At 44.9% G+C, this 23,035-nt stretch overlaps 1 protein-coding gene across 15 annotated transcripts in view; it reads left to right on the top strand.

Moving 5' to 3' along the window:
- The window catches only part of ano10a (anoctamin 10a), a 278,041-nt gene that overhangs the window by 103,269 nt on the left and 151,737 nt on the right, over positions 1-23,035 (top strand). For all 15 annotated transcript variants that reach the window (XR_015861422.1, XM_088390593.1, XM_088390590.1 and 12 more), the window contains 2 exons: positions 9,780-9,964; positions 10,179-10,563. Coding sequence is in view for 14 of the 15 variants with exons in the window: in XM_088390593.1 (XP_088246719.1) it covers positions 9,780-9,964; positions 10,179-10,563 (570 nt within the window). In the remaining variant the exon portion in view is untranslated. The remainder of the gene's footprint in view (positions 1-9,779; positions 9,965-10,178; positions 10,564-23,035) is intronic.

Genomic DNA, 23,035 nt, shown 5'->3' with positions numbered 1-23,035 from the left:
TTTGGGCATCATATGGTGTATACTAGTGCACTTCATTTGCCATTTACCATAGATATAGGATGAGCACTTTTTAACAAATACTCCAAATTGTGCTATTCATATTTTACATCAATGACATCTAAATTGTTGTGTACATTTTACATTTTCATTCATTCATAGATAGGTAGTTGATTCATCCTGTGAGGGAAATCTGTCTACTCATCCCTCTATCCAGTCATCTAACCTACAGTGTCCCAAAAAAGGACTTACCTTCTTGTCACATTTTTCTTTTTTTGATTTTCACATGTTAATATTAAAGATTGTCAAACAAATAACATGAAACAGAAACCCCAAGTTTACGTAAAGTGCAGTAAATATTTTTATTTCCATCCATCCGGCAATCCATCCATCCATCCAAAACCAACCCTCTCCTGCCCAATCCCAGTCCTTTCTTTTAAGCCTAAACTTTTGTCCCGCTCATTCTCCTTACTCTTACTCCTCTGTGGAGACAAAGACAAAGGTTTAAGACCCCCCACTCTCTCTCTCTCTCTCTCTCTCTCTCGCACGCACACACACACACACACACACACACACACACACACACACACACACACACACACACACACACACACACACACACGAAATTTAGGAAGGTATTGGACTTGCAATGTTATCACTTAAAGCTGCATGCAGAATGTGCAGCATTTACATTATTGCTTTCTTTCCACAGCAAAACCCCAATGTGGGGCCTCTGGAGGTACATTTTAATATTGCGAGGAAGCATGTTTAGGCCTTTATGATGCTAAAACACAAAGTTTGTGATATTTGCTACACACTGTTACCGTGGCAATGCCAAGTTCCCCCCAAAAATAATGCTAAGTTTCATGTAAACATGCAAGAAAACTCTTGAAACTCTGAACGTTTCAGCGCGGCTGCCCACAGCTCCCTTCGGGGATGGGTTAAATGCAGAGCCAAATTTCACCGCACCCAGTTGTGTGTGTGACAATCATTGGGACTTTAACTTTAACACATCAGGCTTGGAAAAATCATCAATATTTTGTTTTATTTTACGGTGTATTCAGACCTGACTGTTTGGTCCGCTTTAAACAGACCAAGGTTCAGTTGTAACGCTGGTCCGGACCTTTTGTGCAGTTGTTGTAAGGGATCGGACAGTACAACCAAGTGCGTAGCGTCAGACTTTATTGTGGAAGGGGATGATGGGAATAGCTGGCGCTGGAGCGGCGATCTGGCTGGGGTGGACTAACAATTCTGCGGGATTCCAAATAGTCAAGCGAGTCAGTATCTCAGGGACTGATGAGCGAAGCAGCATCAAGGGACAGACTGACACTCGGGTCTGTGCTGGCGGCGCTGATATAGCGCTGTCCATGAGCCCGTGGCAGGTGACGGCGATTCCACTGACAGGGGGGGCGTGGTCCTGTCGCAGGTGGCGCCAGCACGTGACAGGTGTGATTACAGGCAAACGAATCCTGGTGCGGATTGAAGAAACGGACCGAGACCCACTTTCTAAAGTGGTCTCGGTTCGCTTCCTAATGAACTATGGTGCGATTCGCTTCAGGTGTGAATACAAACAACGCAGATCCAAACCAACAGCACAAATTTGCAGAGCAGGAATGGATCGCATAGGACTAGCATGTTTTCCTTAATTTCTGGGTCTGTGCTCTGTGTGCCGTCCTGGTCATTGCTGTCCAATGGGAGCACAGATCGTCACAAGCGTGTGTGTTTACAAAAAATATAGTCTGAAAAGGACCCGCACCAAAAAAAAAAAAAAAAAAAAGTCAGCTTTTGGTCCTAACCAAACAAGCGGACTAAAGGACTCTTCTGGTCTGAATCCACCCCTCGTGTGAATTTGAATAAATGGCTCAGTGGCACCCTCGATGCAATTTTGAAAAAGCAGCCCCGGCTGTACGTTTCACCAAACTCTACCAAAATGTGGTACAAGTATATGTACTAACAGCCCAAGACCTACAAAAATCTCTCAGATAGTTCTGCTTAAACTAACCGAAAGTTGGCTATTTTGAATTGACTTTATACTGCAATAAGGCATAGTTGGGGTTCGGACTGTAACATTACCCACATGATCCTGTCTTGTCATAATTTCTCACATTTGATGACAGTCTTAGCCTGAAAACATCTACAAAAATGTTTTAACTGTAGTAGTAACATCACCTTTTGGTGAATTTGAAAATTCAATGTTTTATTACTAACAACTTTATTATTTATTGTAATATTTGGCATTACCTTGACAACACAAGGTGCTGTAACCAACTACATAATCGCATCTTGTCAAATTGTCAATTTGATGAAAATCTTGACCTAAAGGCGTCTGAACTTAATTTTCATCGTAATGGTAGTGCCACCTATCCTTTATAAAATATAATATAAAGGAATTATATTTTATTTTTTAATGTTTTTATCAGAACAAGTTAACCACATAAACCTCATTATAAATTGGGGGCTTAATGACAATAACAGAATTTGTGAGTTTTTGTGAAAATCTGTTTCCATGGCAATGTACTGTTTACTTAAAAACATGACTTTTTTGGTATTATTAGATTCTTATTTTCAGACAAATGCTAGAAATGTTTTGTTGTTACCTGCTGATGACAGTTTCGACTGCACACTCCAGTCTTCCTCAGAGCCGTCATCCGATGTGTTGATGATGTGTCATTTATTCATTGGCCGGCTCGGCAGACCTGTCAAAGTCCGCCGAACAGGTCCGTCCGCCCCTGGTGGTTCTTGGAGAAGGGAATCCCAGGTGTGCGATAGGGTGTACGCCCCCTCGTCCCTGTTGATAGTCCTGCTAGCCCGCTTCCTGATTAATTAACGAAATAATTTGAGGAAGTTATGGGCAAACGGAGTCAAAGCGATCCGCCGTTTGAAGAAGCTAGAGAAACAACGAGCACGCCACAAAAAACATCTGAGATTCAACTTACGATGCAGAGATGAAGGAATAACACCCGCCAGCCTCAACATAATAAACCCCATCCCCACCAGAAATGCAGAAATAATTATCCAAAAGGCAAGAAAATAACTCATCAGAGAACGAATATGAACGACGGCAAACAAAATAGAAAAAATTGACGCGCAAATAAAAGAGGAAATAGACAAATTCAAAAACCATTACACGAGGCAGAGGAATATAGAGAAGGAAGTAAAAGAACATCTGAACAGCATGTATGAACAGGAATTTGGCATAACAAAACAACGACAGATCAAAAAATTAAACAACTTCATAGAAAGAAAAAAATAAAAGCAGACAAACACTCTCAAGTAATGAAAGATGGCTGCGGAACTTATCGAAACGCACCCTCACGGAAACAGAAAAGACAGTACTAACAATAGGTCTAAATTTCGCCATTACACCAAAAAGAAAACCCATAGAAGAATACATACTCGCCACAGAAATAGCATGTCATAAAATACAAGACCAGGGACAGAAAGCAGAACTCCGGAACACAGTAGCAGGCATCCTAAAATCATCCAAACTTCCACTCAGCAACATCACAAAGGAAGAAGAATTTGCAATAAACACACTCAAACGGGACAAACCCATCACCATACTACCGGCAGACAAAGGCAGAACCACTGTTATATTGGACACGGAAACCTATGAAAAACAAATGGAACACATGTTGAATGATGAAAATACATACCAAATACTGAAGGACCCCACGGAAGAAAAGAAAAAAACACTAAAAACACTATTGAAACCCATATTAACAAAAAAATAACACGGGATGACTATGACCACCTCATACCCACCGCCAATGTCACCCCCCGGATATATGGTACACCTGAAATACATAAAAAAGACATCCCACTACCCCCAATAGTGGACAGCATTGGATCTTATAATCTATCAAAAGCACTTGTTATAATACTCAAACCCCTCCTTGGCACAACAGAACACCACTGCAAAAATTCAAAACAACTGGCACATGAACTCAACAATATAACAGTACAAAAAGATGAAATCCTCACTTCTCACGACATAGTTTCATTATTCACAAAAACCCGCGTTGACATCACATTACACATCGTACAAGAACGCCTCAAGGAAGAATGGACCCTTAAAAAACACACAAACCTGACAGTTAGTGACATCACCACATTACTTAATTTTGTAGCCAAATCCACATATTTCCAGTTTAAAAACATTATATACAGACAGACGGAAGGATTAGCAATGGGAGACCCACTATCCGCAATAATGAGCAGTTTTTTCATGGAGGACCTGGAAACCAAAGCCATCAACACAGCACCCACTCTCTGCAAACCCATATTCTGGAAAAGATACCTTGACGACATCCTGGAAAAAATTAAATCTGGACACACACAAGAACTCACCAATCATCTGAACACCTCGGGCAACACTGGCAACATACAATTCACACACGAAGAGGAAATAAACACGACCATATCTTTCCTGGACATGAACATCCACCACAAAGACGACGGCAGCATCAAGATTACAGTTTACAGAAAACCCACCCATACGGACCAGTACCTCCGCTGGACATCAGAACACCCCACAGCACACAAACTATCAGTAGTCAGAACATTATACGACCGTACCACCACCAATATAACTGAAGAGAAAGACAAACAGGAGGAGGAAAGACACATCGAACAAGCTCTCACACGTTGTCAATATCCAAGATGGGCCATAAAAAAAGGAAAACAACAACTCAAAAATAAAGAGGACAAGACAAGAAGAAGGAATACAAAACGCACTCAATAGACGGAGAAACCATCAGACATCATAATTTTATCATACATCCGAGGGATAAGGGGCAATGAAAAGACACCATACCAACACAGCCATCAAACCGTACACCAAACTCCAACAACTACTAGTGCATCCCAAAGACAAAATAACACCAGAAAAAAGTGCAACACCATCTATGAACTACCGCGCAAGCCATGCAACAAAACATACATTGGAGAAACAGGAAGGTCATTCAACATAAGAAAAAAGGAACATCAAAAAGAATGCGAAAAGGAGACAGTGGGGCGATTCACAAGGACACTAAAAGAAAAAGCAGAACAAGAAAACCTCAAATCAGCCATCACAGATCACTGCAGGAGAAACAATCACATCATGGACTGGGATGGGGGAAAAAATCATAACAGAATCCACATGTTTTCAGGCCCAAGCATTTGGTTACCAGAGAGAAGTTAACACTTTCTTTCAGATAACTACCAGTAAAATCATTTTAATCATCAGTATATACTATATAGTGTGCCTCTGCGGCCTGACTCCACTCTGTAGTGTGTTTTTCATCTGAAGCCATAACACAATGCACTGTGAAAAAAAATCCATGACGCAGTGAGGCCTTGAAAGGTGAAATGTGATATAGTGACTATATTTAAATATTGTGTTTCTTTACCAAATGGCTCAGTAGTTTTAACAAAACAACCCTTGTATGTTTCAATACGATTTACAAGAAGTTGGAGGAATATGTGTAACAGGGCACATCCTAAAAAAGTCTGTTAGCCACATGCCAAACCTAACAATAATGAATTTTCTTAAACATTTCTTTCAACCCAATTTTTGGCCTTTTAGAGGTGAACGTTTTAATAACAGGGGGTTCTCAATGTTGATCCGTTCCTACGCGGCGACATAAACTGAATTTCGGTGCAAGTCAGAACAGTAATGTTTATCGATGTTTCTCCCCTTACAATGTCTAATTTAACTTCGATGGTGATGGCCTTCCGTTTCTTTGATGTACTGCGACCAAAAGAGTGCCTTTCGTTTGGGAGCCATGATGAAAGGCAAAAAGTAACACCGTCTTACTCGGTCCACAGTCTCTCTCGCACTGTATTCTTCCGCTGTGCGCACCAACCAGTTCCCATGCACGTTACAAATCTTAGTACGCCTTTACGACGCTTAGAACGTAAAACCACTTAGGTCAAAAAAAGGCCTTAAAAATAAGATCTTTTTTTCCTTTCGACTTTTCCCCTCAGGGGTCGCCTCAGCGAACCATCTGTTTCCATCTCACCCAATCCTGTGAATCCTCTTCTCTCACCCCAACTAGCCTCATGTCCTCTTTCACTATCCATAAATCACCTCTTTGGTCTTCCTCTTGATCTCTTGCCTGGTGGTTCCATCCTCAGCATCCTTCTACCAATTTATTCACTATTCCTCCTCTGTACACGTCCAAACCATCTCAGTCTGGCCTATCTGGCTTTTTTAGCCAAAACACCTAACATGCACTGTCCCTCTGATGCACTCGTTCCTGATATTATCCAACCGCATCACTCCCAAAGATGATGATAGAACTTTATTCATCCCACAGCGGGGAAATTTACATGTTACAGCAGTGCATGCGTGTGCAAGAATACAAGTGCCAAAATTTCAAAAAATGATAAATAACACACAAGGACAAATACAAGTGCCACTAGTCAAGACGAAACACAATTTTATCAGGTGCCACGTATGTTGTAGAACAGGGATCACCAACCTTTCTTAAACCGAGAGCTACTTCCTGGGTACTGATTAAGGCAAAGTGCTACCAGTTTGACACACACTTCTGAAATAGCTAATTTGTTAAATTTAGATTTCACTATGTGTTATTATTGTCATTTCCAGTTCATATGTAAGTGTGATTTCAACAAGAATAGCAAAAATACAGTCAAACCTCGGTTTTCGACCACAATCCATTCCAGAAGGCGATTTGAGAAGCCAATTGATCGAATTCCGAATCTATTTTTCCCATTAAAAATGATAGAAAAAAAATTAGTCCGTTCCAAGACTAAAATAAAACACCTTTTTTTTAAAGCATTTTTTCATTTGCACATTTTTGTCCGAACGCGCAACCGTAGTGCGTCGCCCACCGTGCAACTGCACCGCGCTGGTCGCATTATTGTGACAGAGCCGTCACTGAAATTTAGAAAATACTTTTAAAGTCCTGATGTACTTTCCAGAATTTAAGTGGACCTCAGTGCACAGGGAGCTTAATTTGGTCCGATCGTGTAACCATTGCTTTAAGAGCGTCTTTGTGTTTTATTTACTGCTCCCACTTGCTTTCTTTGGAGGCATGATTAGGGGTTAATACAATCCTCAAAGTAACGAAAATAATATAACTATGGAGTCAGTCGGCATCCGGGCCGCGCGGTCGGATTTTCTCGGGTCCTCCCGGCCCATCTCGCGACGTACGACTTCCGAATTTTGTTGAACAACCAAAGCAAAAAAATCTCGAATTTTTTGTTCAAATTCCGATTTGTTCGAGAACCGGGACGTTCGGAAACCGAGGTTTGACTGTAAAATAAATAGATGCAGCTCACCGACAAGTGCCGCTATTTGAGCTAATTTTAGAACAGTCCTGCGGGCGACTCATGCGGTCCTGACGGGCAACCTGGTGCCCGCGGGCACCATGTTGGTGACCACTGTTGTATAGTCTGACAGCAGAGGGAATAAAGGATCTGTGGAATCGTTCCTTCCTACACCGTGGGTGTAATAGTCTGCTGGTAAAGGAGCTGCTCAGGGACCGCACAATGTCATGGAGGGGGTGAGAGGTGCTGTCCATGATGGATTTCAGCTTAATTAACGTCGTCACCCCGGTGAACGAGAGGGTTGCCTCCTCCGCCCTCGGGTGGGGGGGATGAGTCCTGACTGTTGTTTGTGTCTATGCACCAAACGATAGCTCAGAGTACCCACCCTTTTTAGAGTCCTTGGAAGAAGTACTGGAGAGCGCTCCTTCTGGGGACTCCATCGTTATGTTGGGTGACTTCAATGCTCACGTGGGCAATGACAGTGAGACCTTGAACACCCCCCGATCTGAACCTGAGTGGTGTTCTATTACTGGACTTTTGTGCTCGACATGGATTGTCCATAATGAACACCATGTACAAGAATAAGACTGTCCATGTATGCATTTGGTACCAGGATATCCTAGTTCGATGATCGACTTTGTCGTCGTGTCATCGGATTTGCGGGCGCATATTTTGGACACTCGGATGAAGAGAGGGGCGGAGCTGTCAATTGGTTACCACCTGGTCACCGAGGTAGTTGAAAAGCTCCTCAGAGGCAAGGCACCGGGGGTGGATGTGATCTGCCCGGAGTTCTTAAAGGCTCTGGATGTTGTGGGGCTGTCCTGGCTGACACGCCTCTACAACATTGCGTGGACTTTGGGGACAGTGCCTCTGGATTGACAGACTGGGTGGTGGTCCCCCTTTTTAACTACAGAGGAATCACACTCCTCAGCCTCCCTGGTAAGGTTTATTCAGGGGTGCTGGAGAGAAGGGTTCGTCGGTAGGTCCAATCTCAGATTCAGGAAGAGCAGTGTTGTTTTTGTCCTGGCCGCGGAACAGTGGACCAGCTCTATACCCTTGGCAGGATCCTCGAGGGTGCATGGGAGTTTGCTCAACCAGTCCCTGTGTGTTTTGTGGACCTGGGGAATGCATTCGACCGTGTCCCTGAGTTCTGTGGGGGGTGCTTCGGGAGTACGTGGTGCTGAACAAACTGATAAGTCAATGTTTCATTGATGCCAGAGTTTGGTCGACATTTCCGGCAATAAGTCGGATTTGTTCTCAGTGGGGGTTGGACTATGCTAAGGCTGCCCTTCGTCACTGATTATGTTCATAACCTTTATGGACAGAATTTCTAGGCGCAGCCGAGGTTTTGAAGGTGTCCGGTTTGGTGATCTCAGCATTGCATCTCTGATTTTTGCAGACGATGTGGTGCTGTTAGCTTCTTCAAGCCATGATCTCCAGCTCTCACTGGAGCCGAGTGTGAAGCGGTTGGGATGAAAGTCAGCACCTCCGAATTTGAGACCATGGTCCTCGGTCGGAGAAGGGTGGAATGTCCTCTGGATTGGAGATGAGATCCTGCCCCAAGTAAAGTCGTTCACGTTTCTTGGGGTCTTGTTCAAGAGCGAGGGCAGGAGGGAGCAAAATCGACAGGCGGATCAGTGCAGTGTCTGCTCTGATGCAAGATCTGTACCAGTCTCTCGTGGTGAAGAGGGAGCTGAGCCGAAAATCGAAGCTCTCAATTTACCGTTCAAGCTATGGGTTGTGACCAAAAGGACAAGATCCTGGATACAAGCAGCCAAAAGGAGTTTCCTCCGCAGGGTGTCTGGGCTCTCCCTTAGAGATAAGATGAGATGCTTGGTCATCCAGGAGGGACTCGGAGCCGATCCGCCGCCCCTCCACATTGAAAGGAGCCAGATGAGGTGGCTCAGGCATTTCCTGAGGATGCCTCCTGGATGCTTCCCTGGGGAGGTGTTCCGGGCATGTCCCACCGGCAGGAGACCCCAGGGACATCCCAAGACATGCTGGAGAGACTGTCTCTTGGCTGGCCTGGGAACGCCTTGAGATCCCTCGGGATGAGCTAGACGAAGTGGCTGGGGAGAACGATGTCTGGGCATCCCTCCTAAGGCTGCTGCTCTCGTGACCCGACCCCAGATAAACGGAGGATGGATGGATGGATGGATGGATGGATGGATGGATGGATGGATGGATGGATGGATGGATGGATGGATGGATGGAAAATAATGTGTGTACAAGTTTTTATCCAATTTTGTCACTGTAATTCATGTCTTACTTTCAGATGACAGACACTATTTTGGCGAGGGTCTGGCTCTCTACTTTGGCTTCCTGGATGGATGGATGGGTGGATGGATGGATGGATGGATGGATGGATGGATGGATGGATGGATGGGTGGATGGATGGATGGATGGATGGATGGATGGATGGATGGATGGATGGACGGACACAAAAGAATGTGTGTACAAGTTTTCATCCAATTTGATCACTGTAATTCATGTCTTACTTTCAGATGACATCAGACACTATTTTGGCGAGGGTCTGGCTCTCTACTTTGGCTTCCTGGAGTATTTTACAATGGCCCTTATGCCTTTGGCACTTATTGGGCTGCTCTATTGTCAGTTTGACTGGGAGGATTATGACACATATGTTTTTTTTGCTGCATTCAATCTAATCTGGTGCACTGTTATCCTTGAGGTAAGAAAGCATTTTGCAATTTGCCTTGCTACAATTAAACACATTTGGATAAAATGTTACTAACTGCTGTGAATTTTTGTGAATGTTTCTGTGCTGCACATTATGCTGATAATTTAGTCTACCTTAGTATTATAAATGATTAAATTATGACTTTGTCACGTGATGTTATATTATTGATTACTGATGAACACTTTTTTAACATTCCCTCCTGTAGTTATGGAAGCAGTGCAGTGCCTCTCTAGCATATAACTGGGGCACACTGAGCAGAAAGAAGGTATTTGAAGAACCACGGCCTGGTTTCCATGGCATTCTTGGATTTAACCCAGTGACAGGACGAGAAGAGCCTATTTACCCTAACTTCAAGCGGCAGCTTCGTATCTACCTTGTGTCACTCCCTTTTGTCCTGCTCTGTCTCTACATTTCCCTTTATGTCATGATGATCTACTTTCAGATGGAAGGATGGGTTCTCATGCTACATGATAGGGAGCCTACATTTTGGACAAAAATCCTATTGTTTATTCCTGGTGTTATCTATGCTATGCTTATAGAAGTTATGAATCTCATCTACAGATATGCTGCTGAGTTTCTCACAGAATGGGGTAAGTTGGTATTGGCAAATTATTCATACATACAAAATTTATAGTGATGCTCTTAGGTGCCATTTAAACATGGGGCTGGTAACACACGTTTTATAACTTAACAGACAGTGGAACCACTAGATGTCCCTCTTTCTGATTTACAATTACCGTAATTTCTGGACTGTAAGCCGCACCTGTTCATAAGATGCAACAGCAAAAATTTGAGGATTTTTTTTTCCCTAAATACACCGCACCGTACTAAAAGCCGCATGTGCACGCGTGTTATTTACAAAGAAAGACTGTACACAGAAAGCCTTTTTAAAGTTTTAATAACATACTAACATTTTTTTCCAAACACTGCCTCTGACGCGGCAGTAATACCGCATCAACACGTATGTAACAGCACTAATAGAGCTGGATAAAAAAACATATCGCTAAAAGTCACTGAGACGCGGCGGTAACAAAGCAGCAACACGGTAGCACAGCACTAACAGGGCTGGTTAAAAAAAAATACCAGTGAAAGTCACTTAGAGCCGTTGTCTTCATCTTCCTCCTGTGCACTGAAACCATCGAAGTCTTGCTCCTCAGTGTCCGATTGGAATACTTGATACTTCGCCACACACTTTCTCAGTCTCTCTTTTGTTGTCGCGTTAATGTATTTCTTCCAGCATTTTTCATGACGAGGGTCTGTTCATGCTAATTTTATTCCTGCACAAAGAGCTAAGTTACATTAAACTAGGGAGCTACACGTATAGCTCCAGAGTAGACGTGACCAGGAAATAAAGAAGAGGGTGACGCAACAAGATGCCATCAACAATAGCCCAGTGCCCCCTAGTGACCGGAAGAAACCTCTACAATGCATGAGAAGCTGTGGTTCCTCCGTGACGAGCCAAATCGACTGCCTTAAAACTTAAAGGTGGCATCATATGCATTTCTTTTGTCCCCCATAATGAGGTGTTGTTCCTTTCTTCAGTATGTGAATTATACGGCACTATTTGCCTGGCAGATGGACATGTGATCAACGCACTACTCTTCTCCCCAGTGACTGTCACATATCCCTCCGCCCAGCAAAGTGGTGCCGCACAAGAGCGGTCCACAGTCTTTTTACGAGTGTATAAAAGTGATCACGTCATCACAAAAATCACGAAAAACCCATAGACACACCGCACCGAATGACAAGCCGCAGGGTTCAAAACTTGACCAAAAAGTAGCGGCTTATAGTTCGGAAATTACGGTAAATTTCTCATGTCTTTTTAAAAATGTTTTTGATGAGGTAAAAGAAAACATCACTTACCTTGTTTAACCTTTATACACAACTGTACAATTTACTCAATCTAACATTACATAATACAATAATATTCCAAAATAATTATCTCATACAGTGTATTATGCTGATAACATCCCAGATATAGCAGTGAGTGTACGCTTTAAAGCAGATGAGGGCCACTGTAGCAGCCCACAGCCAATTTAATCTAGCCTGCCCGATTAATCAGTGATTACACCACTTCTGGCCACACCCTATCGAAATTCTATCGAAATTGATTTGATCGATGGCTGCAAACTAAAAATGGACTGTATCACTTAAACTCACGCGCCTGTAGTCTTTGATCTGGATAACTTTGCTTCTGATCCTAGTTCTTCTACCAAAATGGATGTATTGACAGCTGCAATCTAAATGGGTTAATAAGGAGTTGATTAAAGGTGCAAAATTACGACCTCTGTAAATGTGCAAAAGTACGCCAAAATTGGACATTAAAAAATAGACTAAGAGCCTTTCATAGAAGGTGAAAATGTGACAAAAACTTGGGAAACTAATGAGGAAGGTTATGTTTGTTTGTTTCTTTGTTTGTTTGGTTTAGCGAAAAACACCTGCAAATCCTAATTCGTCCAGCTAAACTAGAAAATATAAGAACCTGAAACTTTCCGAGGTGCTTTGCCAGGGAAGACATAAGGTGTGATGTTGATGAGGCCATGTGGCCCAGTGCAGAAGAGTGGGCAAATTGGGGTATTCTGTCTTTATACACGTGTGTGTGCACGCGTGCGTGCATGCGTGGAGAGAGAGGCGGTGAGAGTCTTTTACAATGATTTTTTGCTTGCAGCATTTTCCACAGAAATACAGTGGTACCTCTACTTATTAACTTCAATGATCGGTTTTGGAACTTTAAACTTTAGTGAGTAGAAGCAACATTTTCCATATGAATCAATGTAAAAGCAAATAATGCATGCCAGACCATCATAAAAGTCACACTTTTTACCCTATTACTCTGTGTAAAACACACAGAAAACCAAAACATCATTTTTATTTTTGCTTGTCACACCTTTATAACAAGAAAAAACAAGTCACTGTATTCTTGACCTCCTAGGTTTCCTTGGGGAGTGGGGAACCTGTTCTAATTTTCTACAATTGCTAAAAATACCCCCGAGAAGACACAGAAAAAGTCAGGCTAAAGGGCAAGGGAGAGAGGCCTAATCACCAGCTGCCCTGCTAAAAGGCACTGTGAGTTCATCACTGGGCTATGGCTGTTGTTAGAGATTTGCTCACTCCAACTTATTTCGCAAGAACCACACGAGAGACAAGCAAGTTCTTTTAGACACCTGCAGGTGGAGAGTTCACACGTTGAAGGAGTGAAGTCTGAAACTCTCCCAACTGCAAGGACATATTTATTATGGGTGCAAGATGGCGGCGCGCACGGCTTACGGCTCTCCACGCCAGTGCTCTTTTTTCTTTGCCTATCTTTTTTTATTTTCACTCTTTGGCACACTCTGTACTTGGAATCCCAAGTACACTTTCCACTCGCTCACGGACATTGGATACCAATCACGGATACCTATTTCAAGTGACTTTCACCGCAAGCACAACATCCCAGACGAGATTGCGAGACCGCCGGGGTCTCCGTGGATTGTTGTCGGGTCTGGGAGGCGACGCAGGCGAAGAAGAGAGAGGAAGCAAAAGCGAGGCCGTCGGTCTGGCCTAATGCTAAGGCTACGTAAACAACCGCACAAGCCGCCTCTCCCGAGCCTGTTTCTCTCCAACGCCAGATCCCTGCTGCATAAAATGGATGACCTGGATCTACAGCTCACGGGAAACCACTACGTCCGGGACTATAGTGTAATTATTATAACCGAAACCTGGCTGCGCCCGGATATCCCCGATGCTAGCATGCAGCTAGCAAGCCGCTCCCTGCCGCGCGGACAGAAGGCAGCCACTGCTGTCCGGACCTCGAGTACATGGCAGTCAGGTGCCGGCCTTTTTTCCTCCCGAGGGAGCTAGCTGTTGTTATCTTCATTGCTGTTTACATTCCACCCGACGCTGACGTAAGCACGGCACTCTCTCTCCTGCTGAGAGCTGTGAGTGAACAACAACGGGCTCACCCTGATGGCTTCCACATTGTAGCGGGGGATTTTAACAAGGCCAACTTAAAAACTGTACTGCCGAATTTCCACCAGCACGTAAAGTGTGCTTCACGGGGTGAGAACACCCTGGAACATGTCTACACCAACATCAAACATGCATACAGAGCTATCCCCCTTCCCCACCTCGGGCAATCAGACCATCTGTCCCTCCTGCTCTTCCCTGCCTACACCCCCCTCAGACGCAAACTCAGACCCACCTTAAGGACCATCACCTCCTGGCCTGAGGATGCACTCCACAAACTCAAAGACTGTTTTCAACGGACAGACTGGGACCTGTTCGACCACCAGGAGCTGGGGACACACACAGACACAGTTCTGGGCTACATCCAGTTCTGCACCAGCAATGTGACTGTGACCAAAACCATCCGTGTCTTCACTAACCAGAAACCCTGGATGTGCAGCCAGGTCCGCTCTCTCCTCAGAGCCCGCGACACCGCCTTCAGGTCAGGAGACAGAGCTCTGTACAGCGCTGTCAGAGCTGAGCTGAGGAGAGGAGTCAAACGGGGGAAAGCGGACCACAGACAAGGCATTGAGTCCCACCTGTCCAGCAACAACGGCCGTAAGGTGTGGCAGGGCATCCAGGAGATCACCAACTTCAGGGGTAGTGCCGCTCAAGTCGAAGACCAAGGCGCACAGCTGGCAGAGGAGCTAAACAGCTTCTTTGCTCGGTTTGGAACATCCCAGCAGCACTCCCCTGTCCCTGCCCTGCCCCCTCCCCCACCCAGCTCTGACATCACTCCACTCACTGTTCAGGAGCACAAGGTCAGAAAGGTGCTCCTTGCAGTGAATCCCAGAAAGGCCGCAGGCCCGGATGGGGTCCCCGGCAAGGTGCTGAGAGCATGCGCTGAGGAGCTCGCCCCCACCACCACGATCTTCAACCGCTCCCTGGCCCTAGCAACCGTCCCGTCCTGCCTGAAAACCTCAACCATCATCCCAGTGCCGAAGAAGTCGGCCATCTCTAGCCTGAATGATTACCGACCAGTGGCCCTCACTCCGGTGATCATGAAGTGCTTTGAGAGGCTGGTTCTTCAGCACATCAAGGATTATCTTCCCCCACACCTTGACCCCCATCAGTTTGCATACCGGACCAACAGATTCACAGAGGACGCCATCGCCGTAGCCCTCCATTGTGCGGTGAACCACCTGGAGCAGCAGCAGAGCTATGTCTGGATGCTCTTTGTGGATTACAGTTCAGCATTCAACACCATCCTCCCGAACAGACTCACCACAAAGCTGGACACTCTCGGACTCCCCTCTCTCACATGTGCCTGGATTAATGACTTTCTGACCAACCGACTCCAGGCTGTGAGACTTGGCTCCCGCCTCTCCTCCACCCGTACGCTGAGCATCGGCTCCCCACAGGGCTGTGTGTTGAGCCCCCTCCTCTTCTGCCTCTACACTCACGACTGCTGACCGGCTCACAACCGCAACCGGATTGTCAAGTTCGCCGACGATACCACTTTGGTCGGTCTCATCTCCAATGGCTATGAGGTAGCCTACAGAGAGGAGGTCCTGGAGCTGGTCGACTGGTGCTCAGAGAACAATCTCGCTCTGAACACCAAGAAGACCAACGAGATCATCATAGACTTCAGAAAGCACAGCCCTGAGCCAACTCCCCTCTTCATCAACGGCGAGCAGGTGGAGAGGGTCCACAGCACCAAGTACCTGGGCGTCCACATCTCTGACCGGATCTCCTGGTCAGACAACATCGCCACCATCGTCAAGAAGGCTCAGCAGCGGTTACACTTCCTGAGAGTCCTCAGGAGGTACAACCTCAACACCGACCTGTTGCTGACCTTCTACCGATCTTCCATTGAGAGTCTACTGACCTACTGCATCGTAGTATGGTTCGGCAGCTCCACCGCCGCTGACAGGGAGAAGCTGCAGAGAGTGGTGAAGGCAGCTCAGAGGATCATTGGCCGCCCTCTCCCCTCCCTTACGGACATCTACACTACCCGCTGCCTCAGCAGGGCTAAGGCCATCTCAGCGGACAGCTCCCACCCTGGCTCCGCCCTGTTTGACCTGTTGCCCTCTGGAAGACGCTACAGGCAAATGAAGACCAGGACAAACAGACTCAAAAACAGTTTCTTTCCCCAAGCCATAGCCGCCCTCAACTCCAGCCGACACTGATGACACTTTCCTCCTGCACTACTACTGCACTTCGTCCGCACTACTGTTTCCGATTATTCATCTACTTTTCTATTAGTCGTTTACTTGACTATGTTACTTGTATCTACCTCATGCACTGGATGGAGGTCTCCAATTTCATTGTACTGTGTAGAATGACAATAAAGGTTTTCTGATTCTGATTCTGATTAAGAGAAAGAGTGAGGGCAAGAGTAGACTAAATAGGAAGCCCTTGTGCTCTAGTCAAAACATATCAGGGGGTGTTTTACGACCTTGTGTAGAATGGGACAAGTTATCTTATTCATTACCGGTTGCATTCCAACATAATCATACGATAAGGATACTCTGTAAAACCCTAACATTTCCCTCCTGTTTTATCATATGATTATGCCACCCCAAACAACAAAGACAAGTAAAAAAAAACATATATATATATATATATATATATATATAATAAAGAAAGAATAATAGTAAAAAAAATATAAAACACCAAACAATGATAGCAACACTTTCCAGTGAAGATGAGGCATTACCTTAATACCCCAGATCAAACTTATTGTGTAAGCAAAAAACCTGCCGGCCAGATGTTATTAGCAGGAAAATTCTTGCACGGTCCCTTTGCCTTAGGCGACCAGAATGTTAACAATAAAAAAAATAAAATAAAAAGAAAAACACAGAAACAGTACATCATTGTTTCCATCACTTGCGAAGCATTTTCGATGGTCAAATCATCAAGTTTCTGTAAAACATGCTCAACAGAACAGCATCTACGCAATCCATGTTTCATTATCGTCATCACATCCGTCATCTCTAAGAAGTTGTATATGGACTTGGGCTACAGTAGAAGACACAAACCTCGTCACAGCAGACTTCAAACATGGGATAACGCAGGTTGTAAACAAGCACAACACCACCAGCACAACAAGCACAGGAGACAGCAATTTCAAAAGCAGTTGCCACCAGTTGCCAGAGAACAGCCATGAAAAGAAATCAAACTGATGTGGGACCTTGTCATTAGACATGGCCTGCTGTAAGTTCTTCAGTGAATTCATGGCGTCGTTGATGTGGGTGTCATTTTCTCCTGGTATGTATGTGCAACAGGAAGTCCCAATGATGTGGCACACACCACCTTGTGCTGCCGTCAACAAGTCCAGAACCATCCTGTTTTGCAAGACCATCAGTCTAATAGCCTGAATCTCTCTATTTTTTCCATCGTTGATTTGCAGTGAGAGATTCACAAAGGATTGAAAACGATAGTTCAGTGTCTCGATGAAGAGCGACAGTTTCCCAACCCCAATCTGAGGAAAGAGCACGAGGACAATTTTGTCTCCGACGGACCATACTTTATGGTCGTCTGGAACGTTTGCACCCCAGACAGGGTCATGAGGGTCGAAGGTTGCAACTGCCCTGCGTCAACGTCCAGAAGAGTTGTGTGCTTCTGTCAGCTGATGATGTCGTATCCTGTAGGTGTGGTCCGTCACCCACACTGGTGCACACACTCCTGTCCAGTTGGCGGGCAGCATGGGATAAACCTTGTGACCACAAAGCCACCAGCCATTCTGTATGAAGTATGTTCCATTCGATGGTGTAGCCATGTTGGTTGGAGAGCCCTCACCACCTGAAATGGCTCTCTTATCTTGACACTCATCGGTGATGTCCAAAGCTCCCATCCAGTTTCCTCCTGGAGAGCAGTCGTCGTTAATGCAGATGTGGGTCTTGTTACCTTGGATGTAACATGTGTAATTCACTCCAGCTGGTCTCTCTGTGTAGGCCACTTGTGGTATTGTTCGTCCTTTAACAGTCACATTGAGATTTGTCCAGAATAGCTGATCACAGGCACCATCAGCAAGTCCAGGGCGGTAAGGGTCGGCGTCCTTAACTGTGACAGCACGGTGCTGATATCTAATTCCTCCCATGGATGCCATACATTTTGCTTCAGTGACATTCATTGCTCTGGCCTCCAAGCGACCTTGCGTGGTGGAAGGGGGGAGTTTCGAACACACATAGCACCCCTCCTGTGTGTGAGCTCTCACAGTGAACTTGACATACCGGTACCAAGTGTTGGTTTCGTATGGGTTTCTGGGGTGCCATGATCAGTCCTCAAAGTTCTCATCGTGTGACCATCGTTTACCACGGGCAACATTGTCTTTTGGTCTGTTCAGATGAGTCAATAGACCATAGCACGCTCCAACCACAACGCAGCAGAGGATCCATCTGGCATATGGAGCCCCGTTGCTACTATGATGGCAGAGACACCGGGACATCCCCTCGCCAAGCGGAGTGGGGATCGATGGATTCTTCAACAACATTGAGACGCCTCACCCTAAACGATGGGGCTCCTTTGTAGTTAGGCTTCCCCACCACTCCGAATTAGGGTTCCAGCACTCTCTGCAACTTGCAGTGGCTGAGGTGAATCCAACTGGGCCGTTGAGAAATCTTAACCGCCGTGGGAGTAGCAAGCAAAACTTGAAACGGTCCCTCCCACCGTGGGCTGGCCCAGTTCTTTCTTTTGATGACCTTGATGTAGACCCAGTCTCCTGGATTGATAGGGTTGTCCACCTGTGAGGGGGAGAGATCAGGCAGCAGTAAATTTGCATTTGACACATCTTTCAGTTTGAGCGTCCTGATTAGATAATCTGCCAAGGTCTGTTCTTTGTCTGCTTTTTATAAATCTGCAGGGAACACTGGTAGTCTGTATGGTCTCCCATGTATGATTTCAAAAGGTGCTAGTCCTTCTGAAGTGGGAGTAATTCTCATATAGAGCTTCACTAAGTCGAGGCACTCTGGCCAAGGTCTGCCTGTTGCTTCCATGCACTTTTTCAACCTGCTTTTGATAGTGAAGTTTGCCCGTTCAACCAGGCCAGCGCTCAAAGGATGCCAAGCACAGTGGTTTTTTAACGTTATTCCAAGGTGTACAGCCATGTTCTGCACAACTTGGTTCACAAAGTGTGGACCATTGTCACTGTAAATGGTTTGGGGGATGCCATGAGTTGGTATGATGGTTTTGCAGATGGCTTTTGCCACTGTTAAGGCATCTGTGCGTTTAGATGGAACTATTTCCACCCATTTGGAAAATGCATCAATCATCACTAGGCAGTATTTGTGAGGTCCACTTTGTGTGAGTTCGATAAAATCCATATGCATGATTTGAAATGGATAAGAGGGTTTTGGAAATGAGCCTCTCTTAGGTCTCATTTTTCCTTGTGGATTATGTTTCACACAAACAGGACATGCTTTACAAAACATTTTAAGTAAGCATCTAAACCAAAGGTAGTGAATTGTTGATCTATGATGGACTTCATCCCTCCTGTCGACACATGGCAAGGCCTATGTGTCGCAAGCGCTGCTGCCTTAAAAAGTGATTTCGGTAAAACAGGTTTGTCATTGATGCGGTGGATATTATCTGTATCCACTATTGCACCTTTTGTCGTCCACATTCGTTTCTCCACCATTGGAGCATTACCCTGCATATCTGTAGGTACAGTCTTACCTATGAGTTGTGTGTCCTCTGAACCCATTAAAAAAATTCATGGCCATGTCTCCCTGCAGCTGCTTCTTTTGCAATTTTGTCTGCTAATCTGTTTCCATTTGAGACTTCATCTCTGCCTGTGGTGTGAGCAGCATATTTACACACAGCGAGTTTAGCAGGTAAAAGAATGGCCCGCAACAAGTCTTTTAACAAGGAGGCATGGGTAACCGGCCTACCGGTTGATGTTGTCATCCCTCTGCGCTCCCATTGTTTCGCAAAATAGAACAGAGTAGAAAATGCATACTGACTGTCTGTGTATACAGTGACTTCCTTATCTTCCGCTAATTGACAAGCTCTCGTTAGTGCGATTAGCTCAGCAGCCTGTGCTGACCTGTTGTATGGAAGCTTCTCTGCTTCAACAATCAGGTTTGGCAATTTCACAATTGCATAACCACTTTGATTGTTTCCTTTAGGATCCTTTGAACATGATCCATCCACAAACCACTTTTCCCCTTTGTCAAGTGGCGTGTCACTTAAATCTTCTCTGGGCAGCTGTAGATGTTCTGTAGCATCCAAACAGTTATGTGGGGTTCCATCCCCTGGCAACGGGATTAACGTTGCTGGGTTAAGGATTGTTCACGTCTTTATCACGATGTGTGGTTGTGACAGAAGTATAGCAGTGTAGGACAGATGTCTGGCTGGTGACAAAAAGTTCATTTTGCTTTGCAGCACCAACACATCTACAGCATGTGGAACTAGCAGCTCCATTTTGTGAAAGAGCACCACATCTCCAGATTGTCTCACTGCAACCGCTGCCGCGCATACTGCTTGGACACAGTCTGGCAAAGACAGAGCCACTGGATCCAGTTTTTTTTTGATAAAATGCAATTGGTCTTAGTTTGCTGCCATGACTCTGCAGCAACACTGAGGTCATAAAACCATTCCTGCAGTCTGCTGTTTGCACAAATGTTTTATTGTAGTCTGGCAAGACAAGAGTTGTGGTTTCTATCAGAGCCTGTTTCAGCACTACAAAAGCACCATCCGCTACTGGTGTCCACATTATTTTGTCTGTCATTGCCATGGGGACTCCATGCACAATATCCAGCAGCGGTTGTGTTTTTTCCGCATAATGTGGGATCCATGCTCTGCAGTAATTGGAGAGCCCCAAAAATGACATCATTTTTTTTTGTTTCAGGTTTCGGTGCATCTGAAATAATCTGCTTTCTGGTTCTTTGTATTTGTCTTCCAGAAGCCGACAAATAGTAGTTCTGGATAGTTCACTTCCTGTCTGACCCATTGTAACTTATTTTTGTTCACTTTATTCCCTGTTTTGCAGAGATAGTGTAACAATGCTAAGGAGTCTGCCTTGCAAGCAGCTTCAGTTTCAGAGGCTACCAGGAGATCATCTACATAAACTAAAAGTTGGCTTTTGTTTGGCATCTGAAAATCAGCCAAACAGGCCATGATAGCTTGAGTGAAAATAGTCGGACTCTCAGCAAATCCTTGTGGCAATCTGGTGTATGTATAGCTTTGTCCTTTAAAGGTAAAAGCGAACCAAAACTGTGAGTCTGGGTGAATTGGCACTGAGAAAAATGCATTGCTGAGATCAATTACTGTGAAAAACTTCTGATTAGGTTTCAAAGTGTTCAGAAGTGTGTGTGGGTCAGGCACATTGGGTGCTCTTGTTTGCACTGCATCATTCACTGCTCGTAAATCTTGTATCATTCGCCAATTAATTTTGTCCGCCTTTTGGACTGGAAAAATGGGAGTGTTGCAAGGAGAATCCAAGCACTCCCTAATGATTCCTCCTGTCAAAAGATCATTTATAACAGGGGCAATCCCTTTCATTGCCTCCTGTTTTAAAGGATATTGCTTAACTCTTGGACGCCACTCTGATCTTGGTTTGATCTGTACTGGGGAAATGGATTTTAAAAGTCCTACATCAGATGGGCCCTTGGTCCACAGTTTTTCAGGAAGCCCAGCCAATTCCTCCTCCTCCTTTTCATTCAAACAAATGTCAACTAGTCAGGGAAGCGCACCAGCGCCTGCTCTGCCTACAGCCACTTCACACACTGTTTGCTTCCACACGTCACAACTGGTACTATAGCTCCACCCAACACCTTTGTCCTCATAATCAGTCACAGATCCAGCAAGTTTAATTCGGTAACCCACATCTGCCCACGTTATACTGTGAGGTTTAAACAATGAGATGTGGGGTACAGCCGACAATTTGTATCTGTCTTTCTGAGGAGCGGGCAGGAGCACAGCAGCAGCTGCAAATGACCTGCGATCAGTGTACAGAGCAGTGATTGTTAAAGTTATTTCTGTGTCGCTGAGAAAACTTCCAACATAGTCATCTTGTGGATCAGTGAGAATAGTCATGGTGACATGTAATTCATTACAAGTCATTTCCAATTCAGGTTGGGACAATTGTTTTCGAGCTTCACTCAGCAATCTGCTTGGGAGTTTAGGATTTCGTTCAGGAGGGATGGCATAGGAGCAGCAAATCTGTTCACCTGCTTGTGCAGCATATGAGTCCACATCTCTCACTCTACATGCTCGCATGCCATCCTTTACCGGAATTATTGCAATTCCCAACCGAGTCATCAGATCTCGTCCCAGCAGGTTTATGGGACATTTTGGAGATAGGACAATCGAAACTGAAGCCATGCTTCCAGTTTCCTTATCTCTCACTTCAACTGGATTAGAGATACTCTCCTTGTGTACCTGCCCATCAGCAGATTTCACCCAAATAGTATTTTGGGAGGCCTTTAGATTTGGGACTTTAGTTTTTATCACGGTTTTACAAGCCCGGGTATCACACAAAAACTCGACATCACTGCCTCCAATGTTTAGAGTAACATATGGTTTTTCTTTTAATGCACTCAGAATGTCCCATGCTGTATGGACATCTACTATTTCTTCCTCTATAGGAGCACCAGAGGTCAAAGGGGGGGGATCTAGTCATGCTGAAGATTTGGCTTTTCCTCTGCCTCTTCCTGCACCCCTTGATTGGTTTTGTTTTGCACGACGACACTCCCTTGCAAGGTGTCCTCGTCTCCCACAGTTCCAACAGTTTGAATCTGATGGGGGTTTTGATTTACATGGCGGCCTGTGACCTTGTTGGCCTCTACCTCCTCCTCTGCCTTGCTGGGACCCTTGGAAGAAGACTGTTGTATCTTCATCTAGTTCATCATCATTATCTAGATGAAATACATCAGAACTTTTGCCTTTTTTGATCACTTTTTCAGCATGTCTGGCCCCTTGCATAGTTGTTGTCACACTTGCAACATCCACTTCCACCAAATGTTTCCTCACCCAGTTGCCTATTTCACGGCGGAAATTAGTGAGGAGCGCATTTTTAAGCTGTTGTTGATAAGCACTCTCAGCTGTATCATTGAATGGGATGCCACTATGCACCCTGAATTCTTTTTCAAATCTCAAATGAAAATCATCAGTATCTTCGCCAGGCTTCTGTTTTAT

Source organism: Syngnathus floridae, chromosome 11 (genome assembly GCF_059516105.1).
Source record: "Syngnathus floridae isolate MCC-2025c chromosome 11, RoL_Sflo_1.0, whole genome shotgun sequence".
Lineage (NCBI taxonomy): Eukaryota > Metazoa > Chordata > Actinopteri > Syngnathiformes > Syngnathidae > Syngnathus > Syngnathus floridae.
Note: the sequence above shows the minus strand (reverse complement) of the source record. Positions and strands in the feature narration are given on the sequence as shown.